The 14236-nt window shown below is 39.6% G+C and overlaps 1 protein-coding gene across 6 annotated transcripts; it reads right to left on the bottom strand.

Annotated features, from left to right (window-relative positions):
- Positions 1-654: 654 nt before the first annotated feature.
- TOB2 (transducer of ERBB2, 2) lies at positions 655-13966 on the bottom strand. 6 transcript variants are annotated; one of them, XM_087934739.1, is made up of 3 exons: positions 13639-13944; positions 9231-9307; positions 655-5019 (listed from the first exon to the last, which is right to left on the bottom strand). In XM_087934739.1, exon 3 carries the CDS (start codon positions 4931-4933, stop codon positions 3914-3916), a length of 1020 nt encoding a protein of 339 aa, XP_087790865.1. In that variant the 5' UTR covers positions 4934-5019; positions 9231-9307; positions 13639-13944; the 3' UTR covers positions 655-3913. The 6 variants fall into 6 exon arrangements, with proteins under 6 accessions (XP_087790865.1, XP_087790864.1, XP_026552834.1 ...); XM_087934738.1 differs by lacking the exon at positions 9231-9307 and adding an exon at positions 11666-11738 and having other exon boundaries at positions 13635-13912; XM_026697049.2 differs by lacking the exon at positions 13639-13944 and adding an exon at positions 11666-11733.
- Between the last annotated feature and the right edge of the window lie 270 nt (positions 13967-14236).

Genomic DNA, 14236 nt, shown 5'->3' with positions numbered 1-14236 from the left:
GTGTTTGGGGATATCCATGCCCACTATTCATCTTCTAGTGGTCCTCCATAGGGAAAAAGTATATCCTGGCATAGGACAGAATTAAGGTTTTCATTCTACTCTCGTAACAGGATAGTTTTAATGTGGCAAGTAAAAGTACCACAATGTTAAGTGGAGAAATCTTAAAAAAGAAAATCTGGTCCAGAGAACAAAGCTTTCAACAACATAATGAACTCTTTATAAAAGATCACATGAAAACACACAAAGTGTGAATTTTTACTCTGCTGAACTTGGTGGAGCGTAGTTGCATATAAACAAAGCGTTGCTGTTAAAAAAGACATATTTGAGACAAATATAGGTTATGTATACGTTTTGACGACCTTTTATAAACTATGCAATTGTAAAACTTTAAATTGTCATAAATTAGTTTTACTTCAGACTTATTGATTTTATCCTAATTAACAGAAACAAGCCCAATTTGGGGATATTAAAACTAGACCTCATTTATTCTGGGGAACATCCCAGAGAAAGAGCCAATTTTTTTTCCTCCAGGCTTTCCGCAATCCTGTATACCACAGTACTATGTGGAATCATGTCTATTTTCAAATCCAAAAAGAAAGTTTTGTTCTTCATCCTTAAACATTATGTGCTTGTACAAACAACAGGACAAGAAGCTATTATGTATCATGCTTTTAATACAAACTTAAAAAAATCTGGAACAATAGAAACTGTACAGATTTGATCAACCTTTGTTGTTTTAACTATATCTTTAGACATGCCAATGTCCTGTTCCAAAATATTGCACAACATTCTGAATACAAAACGCTGATTGTATTCCTTCTTTGCTAGAGAAAAAAAGAACCCCACCCCCTCTGAATCCCTACTCAATGGCCCTCTGCCTGTAAAAAACAAAACAAAAACAAGAAAACCAAAGAGACGAACAAGAACAGCATGGACCTCTGCATTAAAAAACATACATAATTATGTCCTCTTTGTGTTCATCTGTCCACTTTAGATCACATGTTGTTGATTCACTCTTCAAAAAGGGTCAGGAAGGAGGGAAGCAAGGGAAAAAGGAGCTTTCACTACTTTTTTAAAATTTTCCTGAAAAAATATTTTTCTCTCCTCTAAGAAAAAATTTTGAAAAGAAAAGTTTCATTTTGTACGTTAGAAATATACATATATTATATATACCTCTTACATTTTACAAATGTAGCAAATTATTCAATATAAACAGACAACAAAAAATTAACACAAACCCATAAAAATAAAAATAAAAAAAAATTCTTTTTTCTTCCTATGAAACCAGGTAAATTAGTGCAGGTCTTAAAAGTAAAATTGAAGCCAAACATCTAACTCTTGAGACAAGACCAAAAAAGAGGCCGTGAGTTTTATTGTTGTCAGCACTGGAAATGCTTCTGAAGCACAGTTATGTGTTCATTAAGTGTTCCTTTAGAAATAGAGGTTGGTCCCTTCCCCCTTCTTCCTTGTGCATGTAGACTTCTTTCCCAAAAGCAATAGGTATAATAAAGCAGTGTCAAACATCGCAAATTGCAGGTGCTAAGTGAGACTTCCTCCCTATTATTCTAAGCCTTAGAAGGGTATGCATCTTTCTCTGCTACAGGAATAAATTAACAGAGGAGATTAGGCTGGGTGGATAGTCTCTATCAGGGAGGAAGATGTGGTTCAAGTCCAGTGTAATAACTAGGCAGTCTACATTACAATACACTCCACAGGGGCAAGTGGGTGGCAGTGGTGCTTTAAGGGGAAAGCATGAACAAGGGGAAAGCTGAACAGTTTGTCAGTCTTGTTCAGGTTTTAAGTTTCAGCCCTATGCAGTTTTGCCTTTCCATTTCTGTGTACTTTCCCTCTTCATCCACTAAGTGCATCAGAAAACAGGCAGAGTGCTCAATATACTTTTAGTGTCTTCTTTCCTCATCCCATGAACGGGGAGGAAACAAAGAAAGGTCTCACTTTAGGGGAATATTAAAATATCCTACATATCCCACAATGTGCCTAGGTAGGAAACATTTCCCATAACTACACCCATGATACTGAACACATTAAAAATAGTTACCCTTCTCTGGAAGATAGGTGCATCTGGAAGTTAAGGCTCATATATATTCTAGCAAGGAACCCTTAATTTAGGTTGAGGGAGTGGGGGAAGGGAAACTTAAAAAGTCAAGCTCTAGAAGAACATATTTTAGCTTATTCATTTGACAAGACTTTGCCAGAGAAATTGCAGAAGCAAGATTTAATACAACCCAAACTGAGCTATAGAAGAGAGCATAAAATGGAGGATGTAAAACTGCCTAAATAGGATTCCACAGCCAGTTTCCTCTTCCTATCTTCACTGCTCACTCATTTAACTCCTTAAAAAGATTGCTTATTACCATAGCCAGGTAAATTCTGGGACTCATAATCATTCCATAAGGCATAGATGGGGAAGGTTTCCTATCTAAGGCAAATTCTGTCAATTAGTTTGCAAAAAAACCAACATTAGAAGGCCACTATCGTCTATTTCTTCCTGCCATCCTCTCCCGTTGAAAAAAGGAGAAATACGGATTGGGATTGCTAGCTCACCAACAATAATGACAGACTTTATATTTCTATCAGTGAACGTTTTCTTCACATTCAAATCACTTGGATATTCTATGGCAAGCCCACTTCATCCCTGATGCAGAGCCTTAAGATGGAACAACTTCAAGCTGGAACAGGTATGTGAGGTACTCTTCTATACAAGAATACCTGATTCCTTTCTAATGAAAAATGTAACATTTTTGGTCAAAAGTCCTAGGAGATGTGAAATTCAAAGTGCAAACTCTCTAACCATTCCTTCAGAGAATTGCCTACACAATAACTCCTTCATCCCTGTCAAAAGTAGTGCTTATAATATTTGAAAGTAGGAGAACCATGTTTTCCATGAGAACTAGTAACTAAATGATCAGCTACTAATCAGAAGAGCATAGAACCTGGCAAAATTTCCAACTGATTAACCCAGAGAAACATCAACAGATGTTGCTCAGGCACAAACACCAAAAAAAACAACATTCACCTTTACTCTTGAATGAGTGCAATATACAAGGATAATTCTTTTTTGCAGGTCAGAAGAATTTTCATAAGAGTTCTATTTGTCATATTATTAGCAAACAGGACTGAACTTCCCTAAAACCACCACAATCTAGCTTTTAAGACTAGAGAAGAAAAGAGGCTTATAGGAAGCATGAGGCAAAATACTGTCCCAGATGTCACATTATCCTCTAGATAAGAAGAATTTCCAGGGAAATAATATTTTCACTACAAAACCCTGTCATCACCAGTTAGCATAAGAGAAACTTTGTTTTCTGCTCTAGGATTATAAAATCGGAGAGTTCTAAGAAATTTAACTAATTTAACCCACCATCTATGTCTCTCATACACACACACACACACACACACACACACGTGTATGTATGTATGTATGAAAACAAACCAAAAGTCTCCCTGGGAACTGCTTGAGATGTTACACAACCAGAGGTATTTAATCATTCCCCATCCCTACCCTAGGCCACCTGAAAAACAGAGAAAATTCAAGACATCTGGGTATGAAGAACATGACAGCACCTGAACAAGGCCATCCTTACAGCAAGCATATTTGAGGACCAGTTTCAATAAGCAGCATGGGAGATTAAATAAAGTAACTCTGGTTCCAACCACTGCTGGGCCAAGGATAGCCTCTTTCATTGAACATACAATAGGTAGGAAAGAGCACAGAATACAAGTTTTAAAAAGAATCAGTGCTTCAGCAGCGCTCCCTGGCATGACACAACAAGTTAAGGTTCATCTCTTTCCAAGAAGTTATATTTATAAGATTTCAAATATTTCTTAATTATTTTCTCTCAGGATTTTTTTTTTTTTTTTGGAAGTGGTTTTCCCCAGAATACTCATAGGATGGTCAGTTGGCCAAAACCACTGGCTGGAACGACTGATTGGGATACTGCATGGCATTCAGATTGTAGCTGAGTCCTTCCACAAAGGGTGTCTTCTCCAGAAAAAGGCTGTTGGTGCTTCCACCAAAAACCTGAGCCATGTCAAAGCTGCTGCCACTACTGGCGCTGAATTGTGATGCCGGAGGAATGGCACCAGCCTGGTTTTCAGTGGCTGCACTATCGAAGAAGAGGCTGCTGGCTCCTGGTGATCCACCATTGTAAACAAACTCCTTGGCATTGGGAGAGAGTTGAGACTGAGGGGCTGGGCTGCCCCCGATGAAGTTCAGAGAATGCATAGACAGGGAAAGGCCTTTGTGCTTCAGCAAGCTATTGGTGGGTGAACGGACCAAACGTTGTGGCTGCTGTGGAACCCCTGTACCATTGGTGCTTGCTCCAGCTCCTCCACCTTTCTTCATCTTAGTTGAGCCAAACTTTGTGGCAGCAAATGTAGCAGTGGTAAAAGTAATTGGTTGAGCAGATCGTGGGATGAATGTAGGGCTAGGTGACTGACCAAAAGATGGTGATGGAGAATTAGACAAGGAATTGTCCTGGCTTCCAATAGGTACAAACACTTGTGCATCAGGATTGAAACTGCTCTTGATCTCCTTGTCCAACTCCGCTGCACTGCAGCCCTCGCTGTCATCTAGATAAAGGACCTTGACTGACCCTTTCTCACCAATTTGGTAAGAGACCTCAAAGGGATCAATCCAAACGCTGAGTTCTTCAGGGACATTGGCTCGCACATCCTCTACAGCAAGTCCACTCCGCTTGGCTGCCATTTCCACTACGGGGTCTACAGTTTCTCCAATGTGAACACAACGGTAGCCAGAACCTTTCAGAGGTTTCTCTGGATACCAGTGACCTTCATATTTCTTTTTCAGCAGCCTCTCTAGCTCTTCACCAAACAGGTCAGCTCGCCTCCGTGGAAGCTTGTTGTACAGATATGAGATGATGAAGTTCAGAGCAACTTTGATCTCCAGATGCATACTCCCTTTACAGCAAGCAAATTAGGGCAGTATATTAAAAATAGACAAAGGATACAACCATAAATGGATTTTGGCGCCAAACAATCCTGGAAAAAGAGAAAAGGAAGAAAAGGACTAAGTATGGTATATTTAATATTATTAGAGCAATAGTTCCGTTTTAAAACCATTCAAAAATTAGCTAAAGCAATTGCTATGTCTTAAATGGTATGTAATTTCAGAGCTATTGTTATGGTTCTTACATGGGATTTCAAGTTCATACATGATATTATATTGATATTATATTAAGAATGATATCATGATATTAAGAAATTGATTTTTCAATCAAAATATACAACTTTGTTTAAATAATTTTATGGATTTTGTGAACTGGGACATAAAAGTGATTTAGAAATCAGAAAATAGGCATTACTGTCTTGAGTGTATAAACTGGCACTACATTTCTTTTTTCTATTGGGCTGTCTCCAAAATTAATAAAAAAATTCAGGTTACTTTTTCTCATGTGCCAAGTGTTATTTATCTGAGATTTTGAAAGCCAGGGTATCTGGAAAAGAATAAAATGTGCTGATTATAATGTACAATATTGTCATGTCTTTTAACATAGCACATTATACTCAGTAAAGCTTTATAGTGCCTGCACATTATATAGATGCAAATTATATATTTACATATGCATGTGTGGATATATAATGTTACTATACTGAAAAGAGCATTTTTAAGTGATTTAATTCAAATCTATGATCCACTGGCTAAACCTGTGTCATAATTTTGATGACTCGTTTTCCACATTAATTGTATTGTTTTACTTCATTTGAACACATTCCAGTTTATCTGTGTACTTCTTAAAATGCAGCTTCAAAAACTAAATGCAAGTTTTCCAGGTAAGAGCTGATTTGCACAGAAAAGAATTGGGAATACTGTTTCTCCTGATCTGAAAACTATAGCTCTAGTCATGTAATCACTGTTATTTGTAAACCGCCCAGAGTCATTAAGAGTGAATGGGCGGCCATATAAATCTTATAAATAAATAACTCAATCTGGATCTGAGTACTATTATTGCTTCCAAAAAATATGTATCTTAGTCTATATACATGCTATATTTGGTCTGCGTTTATTTATTACATTGTACACTGCCCTGAGCTTGTCTAAGAGATGAGCAGTTAGGGAAATAAGAAATATAAATTCTGAACTGCTTAATTTCATTTTGTAAAGTTGTTACCCAATTTCTTTTTCTTCAAAATAGCATGGAAACATTTTTGTTTTATAACAACAATAAAACATTAAACTTGTGTCACATGACACCCAATGACCGCATCAATCGATCTAAACATTAAACTTGTATGTCACAACACCAAATGATTACACCGACACACTGCGCTCCCCACTCGTCTGTCTATCTATCAACTTGGTATCTTCAGACACTCACGGTATTTAACATTGGAACAGTATGTTCTGTACAGATACAAATGATATACACTGCTCAAAAAAATAAAGGGAACACTTAAACAACACTATGCAACTCCAAGTCAATCACACTTCTGTGAAATCAAACTGTCCACTTAGGTAGCAACACTGATTGACAATCAATTTCACATGCTGTTGTGCAAATGGAATAGACAACAGGTGGAAAGCAGAGGCAGTTAGCAAGACATCCCCAATAAAGGAGTGGTTCTGCAGGTGGTGACCACAGACCACTTCTCAGTTCCTATGCTTTCTGGCTGATGGTTTGGTCACTTTTGAATGCTGGCGGTGCTTTCATTCTAGTGGCAGCATGAGACGGAGTCTACAACCCACACAAGTGGCTCAGGTAGTACAGCTCATCCAGGATGGCACATCAATGCGAGCTGTGGCAAGGTTTGCTGTGTCTGTCAACGTACTGTCCAGAGCATGGAGGCGCTACCAGGAGACAGGCCAGTACATCAGGAGACGTGGAGGAGGCCGTAGGAGGGCAACAACCCAGCATCAGGACCGCTACCTCCGCCTTTGTGCAAGGAGGGAGGGACAAGAGGAGCACTGCCAGAGCCCTGCAAAATGACCTCCAGCGGGCCACAAATGTGCATGTGGCTGCTCAAACGGTCAGAAACAGACTCCATGAGGGTGGTATGAGGGCCTGACGTCCACAGGTGGGCGTTGTGCTTACAGCCCAACACTATGCAGGATGTTTGGCATTTGCCAAAGAACACCAAGATTGGTAAATTCGCCACTGGTGCCCTGTGCTCTTCACAGATGAAAGCAGGTTCACACTGAACACGTGACAGATGTGACAGGGTTTGGAGACGCCGTGGAGAATGTTCTGCTGCCTGCAACATCCTCCAGCATGACCGGTTTGGCAGTGGGTCAGTAATGGTGGGGTGGCATTTCTTTAGGGGGCCGCACAGCCCTCCATGTGCTCGCCAATGGTAGCCTGATTGTCATGAGGTACTGAGATGAGATCCTCAGACCACTTGTAAGACCATATGCTAGTGCAGTTGGCCCTGGGTTCCTCCTAATGCAAGACAATGCTGGACCTCATGTGGCTGGAATGTGTCAGCAGTTCCTGTAAGATGAAGGCATTGATGCTATGGACTGGCCCGCCTGTTCCCCAGACCTGAATCCAATTGAGCACATCTGGGACATTATGTCTCACTCCATGCACCAATGCCACGTTGCACCAGACTGTCCAGGAGTTTGGGGATGCTTTAGTCCAGGTGTGGGAAGAGATCCCTCAGACCACCATCCGCCACCTCATCAGGAGCATGCCCAGGCGTTGTAGGGAGGTCATACAGGCACGTGGAGGCCACACACACTACTGAGCTTCATTTTGACCTGTTTTAAGGACATGACATCAAAGTTGGATCAGCCTGTAGTGTTTTTCTCCACTTTAATTTTGAGTGTAACTCCAAATCCAGACCTCCATGGGTTGTTCAATTTGATTTCCATTGATAATTTTTGTGTGATTTTGTTGTCAGCACATTCAACTATGTAACGAACAAAGTATTTAATAAGAATATTTCATTCATTCAGATCTAGGATGTCTTATTTTTGTGTTCCCTTTATTTTTTTGAGCGGTGTAAATAAGCACATTTACCACAAGCTCCCAATTTATGGTATGTTGATGTGTTGATAGACCTACCTTCTGAATTTCTGATACTAAATGTAACAGTCGAAGTTACATTTAAATTTCATTTTAAGCTACTAGCTATAGCAGTTCAATACATTTAAGGAGATAAAACTGAGACGCAAATTGTGATGCCTCCATCCCTGTTGTTCTAATAGCAAACAATTAAATATTTGAAACATTATTTCATTAGCATCATTTCATATGAACAAAAAATAGTATTGGAGAGAAATTAACAAGTACTTACTGGAATGTCCAATTAAACTGTCATTTTTAAAGATGCAAATATCTAATGATGCTTTTAAAGGTTTCTGTATGGCATGCAGACTACTTTAAAAAATTCTTAACCAAACTTCTCCTCTTTTAGGGGGGTTACACTACCAAATGATTTGCTGTTGTCTCTCAATACTTCAATCCATATTGTTTTACTCTATGCAATAATAAATACTCTTAAGTGCCTAGAAAAGATTTATGATTATTTAAATTTAGGATTGTATGTGCATCATCAATTTACCTGCAATGTAACAGATCCAGTTTTAAATTGGCACCTTCGTCAACAGCCTGCTTTAGGTCCATAAAATATTCAAAAAATGAATACTAAAGTTGAATTTCAATAAGGCACTAACAAATATGGTGATTTATGGCAAATATTTCTTCTGATAAATTAGAAGCCCACTGGAAACCTGGGACTAGAACAGCATTCCATTGAGGACCAGGAAGAAAAATTGTCTTTTTTCAATCTCATTCTTAGACATCTGTGCCAACATATCTGCCATTTCTAATTGCAACTGCATTTGTGTACCAATCCTTGAAAGCATATTAACTTGTGTGGCAAAAGGACATAAGGTGATGTATTTAATAAACCATCATCTCTTACAGTAATTAAACTATGGAATTTCCCACAAAACAGTAATCTGAGACAGCATCCTTCAAATGTCAGTTCAATTTGTGAAAATTAGATAAAAATGCATGCTCCAGTGTCATTCCTTCATCTTGACCTTCTGGTATTTAAGGAGCTGATAGGTATGGGAATTGTACATTTGTTGGAAAGAGATAGAAAGATGGGCAATAAATCCTCCTCTTCCAATAATTAAAAAAATTAATACTAAGAGATTGCCAAAGGGAATAAATTTATGAAGAATAAATGATAAATGGCTATTAAATTGAGGTTATTTGCTATCTCCAGGTTAACATGAAGCATACCTCTGATCATACCGCTGCTGTGAACCAATGAGAAGAGGACCGCCCTCATGTCCTGTTTGTGGACTTTCCATAGGTATCTAGTTAAGTCATTGTGGGAAATTAAGATATTAGAGAAAACAGGTCTTTGTTTTAACCCAGCAAATCTCTTAAAATATGAAGCAGAGCTTTGCATCAAAATGTAAATGGGAGCATATATACAAGAATTTAAAAAAATCTATTCTTCAAGCATATAGGTAGTCCTGGACCTATGACTACAATTGAGCCCAAAATTTCCATTGTTAAGCAAGACAGTTGTTAAATGAATTTTGCCCTTCCTTGCCACAGTTGTTAAGAGAATCATTACAGTTATAAAGTTAGTAAAATGCTTGTTAAGTGAATCTGGCTTTCCCACTGACTTTGCTTGATGGAAGGTTGCAAATGGTGATCACATGATCCGGGACACTGCAACCCTCATACATACATACTAGTTGCCAAGCAAATTTTGATCATGTAACCATAGGATGCTACAATGTATGTAAGTATGAAAAATGCTTATAGATCAGCTTTTTTAGTGGTGTTGTAACTTCAAACAGTCACTAAACAGATAGTTGTAAATTGAGGATTACCCATATTATCGCAAATTAAAACAGGAGCTTCTTCTGAAATAATTCCATCTGAATGGGGATAGCCATAAAATTATTTCTGATAGAAGAATCTAAGACCTTAGAGTTTGTACTCCAGGAGCAACTATGATAAGCTGTACCAAAGCTATTGGAAAATGCCTATTTAAATTGGGAGGCAACCAACTAACACATCAGCTCAAGTATACAAAATGGTTTGTATCTGTGTCTTGTGAATTATTGTTTTGAGAAACTAGAACATTTAGGAAAGTAACTTATGACTGTGAATTTTTTTTTTTAATTTTGGGGCCACAAGGCTATGGTCTATAACATGCATACCATAATTTATGACTAAAGAATATCCTGCCAATCATCCTAAAGAAACATACAAAAAGAAAAATGTTATTCAGAAAATACTCTTCTTCTTTGCCACTTTTTCAAGGGCAGGCAGCAAATCACCTTGAGCTCACTTCTGAATAATTAGGCTTAAGTCCCTCCAGATTCAAAGGGGCTTACTGCCAAATAAATGTAATGAGAACAGCAACATTTGGATCTAAAGAAATCCATTTTGTTCTAACATATACATAAATGTTATGTGCGTTTTTTAAAAAATATTATTTTAAAAATTGTAAACTGCTCGCTGTTGTTTTAATCTGGTCTTGAAACCCAAGAAATAAATAATAACCTACACAATGATCTATTAATAGTAATTAGATCAAGTAACAGAAAGGCAGCAAGTCAAATCAGCCCAAGTTACTTGGCATTATGTTTCTATTCAAGGATGTTATATTTTGCTTTGAATTTTTCTTGAATAGAACGTGCTCAGCATCAGTACCAAGAAATATTTTTAAAGGACCCTTCACAATATTGTGGATATTTTAGTATATTCAAATTATAGAATCAGAAAAAATCACTAAATATAAAAGAACCGTCCAAATTTGGTACAGCAATTTTTGAAAAAGACCACCTGAAAAATAATGCCACAGCTTTAATTATTAGCAAAGATAACTTGCATTCATTAGAATTCCTTAATCCTTAAGATTGTTAATTTGGAAACAAGTGAGACAACTTCAGAGACTGATAACAGAATTAAATCTGGGTTTTTTTTCTATAGAACTTAATAAAATAATAATAAATTTTAATAATAAAATTAAAATTATTTCAGAATAGCCAATCATCTTTAGAATATAAAATATAATTGCAGTTTATTCTGCATATAACAATTATTTCCATGAGACAACCAATTAAATAACAATCTCCATATTACTCAATGATTTTGCATATAAACAGTTAAACTATAGTTATTTCTTTGGGAAGACAGTATAGTTGCCCAGTCAGAGAGTATTGAGTAAAATACCTTTTTACTCAACAGAATATTAGACAACTTTTTAAAAAATATTCTTAATTATCTTGAGTAGCTTGTTAGGCTGATGATCGTAAGTACTTTAAAAAATAAAAGCCACATTGACCAATTAAAAAATATGCTTGTAGGAGACATCTCAACAGAACAGGAGCCTTGGTTCAACCGACTCCTCACACCAATCCGCTGTTTATAGAAGCCCAAGTTCTCTGCTTTAAAGACTAATGAAGAACAGAGAGGCGAATCCTAGAAACGTTCTGGAACCACAACTGCCCAATCTAGTATTTCTTCTGCCAAAATCCGTTGCCTCGTTCCCAAGCCTCCGCACACGTGCGAAGTTGCTGTACTGTTTTTCTCCGGAGGGACCTCCTCCCCCTCCCCCCGGAAACGTCTCGGCCGGCTTGCCTGCCCCTCCCCCTCCCCCCCTTAAGCGCAGTTGCCAACATTCGCTGATGAAGCCTCCCTAATGACCCTACCTCTGCGAACAGTTTCTTGGCCTCCTCCCAATTCGGGTGTCTCCGAAGCCGTACTACCTCATGAATTCAGCATCTGTTACAAAATGGAACGCCCGAGTAAGTGACCTACTTTGTCTTTTAACTACCCTTCTCCATTTGCTTTGCGCCAAAGCTGGCCCAGGCGAGCGCCTGCTCAGCTAAGCCGTGTAAAATTTTCCATGGCGCATGCGCCCTTTGCGCTCTATTGCTCAATTACAACCCCCTTGCCATATTCGCATTTCAGCTACAATCGCCGATTTCTTCTCTCGTGTGCGGAAAGGCATATGGAGCAGGAGGGAGGCCGGCTGAGGAAATCTCAGGCACTTTGGCAAAGCACAGCAGCTCCTACTCCCCCCAACTCTACCCTTTCAATTCCTCCTTTGCTGGAGGCCCAAGCCCCAGCGCAATCCTCCCTCTTTGGAAGTAACCCCCAGGATGGACCCTTTTCCTAAAACCCCACCCCTCCAAGCTTTTGCATGCGGAGGCAGAGCAAGTCTCGAGATGTAGCCTTCCTTGGGAGCAGAGAAGCCACTTTGCCGTTTTTACCACAGAGCAAGGGAGCTATTTTGCCGGCCCTCTCGCGGAGGCTTCCGTTTCGCTCATGCAAGTGTCGAGATACACTTGTGGCCCTAATCCCTCTTAAGGGGAATCGCATAAATACACCTTCAAAGCCTTCCGAAGACAGAAAAAAAAAAAAGTCCGTGCCCGAGTGAAGGTTATTGAGACCTGACCTTTTACCGCCTGCCTGGAAGAAACCCAGGGCAGCCCAACTCCTTTCGGAAGGCTGGCCGCATTTTCTTTAAAAGCCAATCTGCTCAACCGACTGACTACCTCTAACTCCCTTCGGGGCTGAAAGGGTCATCCCCGCTTCTCTCTTTTGGGAGAAAACAAATAATACCAGCGTTGCGCGGCGTCCAAGGCGCTGATTAGGCCCCAGAATCTCTTTGTGGCCCAAAGGAAAATGCCGAGTCTAATTTACCTCACGAACGGAATCGATGGAAACCGGAAAGTGCGTTTTTGATGCCCAGAAAGTATTGCTGCGGGAACGACTACAGCGACTTCGTTTGACTGAGCCTCTCCGGCTCACAGTCCAGCCTTTTTTTTTTCCTTGGGAAAGGAGCTTACCTCTCTTAAACCTTGGGACAGAGGTGGGGAACCCTAATTCCCCCATCCCCATCTCCCGTCTGTGTTTGTGACATACGAAATCATAAGGAGGCGGCGGGGAGAGAAAATTCGAGTATGAAAGGGATGGAACCACTTTTTAGACAAAGCCGCGCTGGCCATTGATCCGGATTAAGCTAAATGGAACTAAATAAACTCCTTAGCTCTATCCCCCGACTTTCCATTGTGCCCCCTTCGCTCCACCTCCTCCATTATTTGATCTTCACTACCATTTTCATATCCTTAAAAGAAAAAGCGAAAAATACAGGCTCGTTCGCAGTATTTTCTCTTTGAACCAAAATCTTGTTTTATAGGGATTTTTTTAATAGTCGGGTCACGATTCCAATAAAATGAACGAAGACAAAATGGTGAACTGGAGTCTTTTCAGTCGTTCAAGCCAAATGGTTTTCAGACTTCCTCGCCCTTCCAACTAATACTGTAATATCAGCAATGTTGCTGGTTCTAAGGGAAACAATATTACTAGAAGGGAAGGTTTTCTTGTAAAGGCAGAGCTTTTCTCCCCTAGGGAACCGGGGGTGGGGTGGGGGAACGGGCGGAGAAGGAACCCCGATATGACTTCTCAGAACCCGACTTGGAAGAGCGGCGGCTTCTGAAAGAGGCCCCGATGAAATAGCCCTTTAATAAAGGAGCAGCGGAGAAAAAGCAAGGCTGTCGAGGTGGCAAACTTGGTGAAAAAGGCATTCTTCAAACAGAAATGTAAATGGTATGACTATAGGGAATACTCTTCTATTATGCCCACCCCTTTCCCTGTCTAGCCATAAGCATTTACTTACTTTTTTTTCCTTTTTCTTTTTTTTTCCTCAGCACCAGGAAAGGTGGTTTTGGTGGCTTCTTTTTCTTTCCAGATATTTTAGGGAGTTTCTTTTTCACAAAGCGCTGATGTGGTATATTCGATATATATTTTTATACTGTACGCATGCTATTTCGATAACTTCTCCCCCCTCTATAGGCCAAATCAGAAGTGGGGTGAGAGGATATTGATTGGAGAGCGCCCTTCTTTTCTTTCTTTCCTTTCTTTCCTCCCTCCGCGGGAAACCTGAAGCCACCCTCTCCCTGGCCCAAAGTGAGCAAAGTAAATGAAAAGTTTCACCCTTAGCAACCCTGCGCAAGGATATTCTCTTCCACACCCATGGTGAGGCGACTTGCAAAGGACAAGGAAGGGGAGGAGAGGGAGGGTGGGCCGGAACTACTTCCCCAACGTCGGTTTCTAGTTAACTCGCGAAGTGCCGGGCAGTGCGCTTCGCTCTTGTTGCAAATGTTTAGGAAAATCGATCTATCGCTAACAGCATTTTTTAGTACTATGTGAATTGAATTAACCCCCTTCACACTGTAAATCTAGTAGTCATTTTTGGCATTAATTGGTATAATAAG

The sequence above is a fragment of the Pseudonaja textilis genome, chromosome 5 (genome assembly GCF_049901715.1).
Source record: "Pseudonaja textilis isolate UNSWEBS1 chromosome 5, rPseTex1.2, whole genome shotgun sequence".
NCBI lineage: Eukaryota > Metazoa > Chordata > Lepidosauria > Squamata > Elapidae > Pseudonaja > Pseudonaja textilis.
The sequence above is the reverse complement of the archived record's forward strand: the minus strand, read 5'-3'. Positions and strand labels throughout refer to the sequence as shown.

Bases quoted from the DNA above. Each gene is read 5' to 3' on its own strand.
- TOB2 (XM_087934736.1), bottom strand. From the start codon at position 4,933: ATGCATCTGGAGATCAAAGTTGCTCTGAACTTCATCATCTCATATCTG.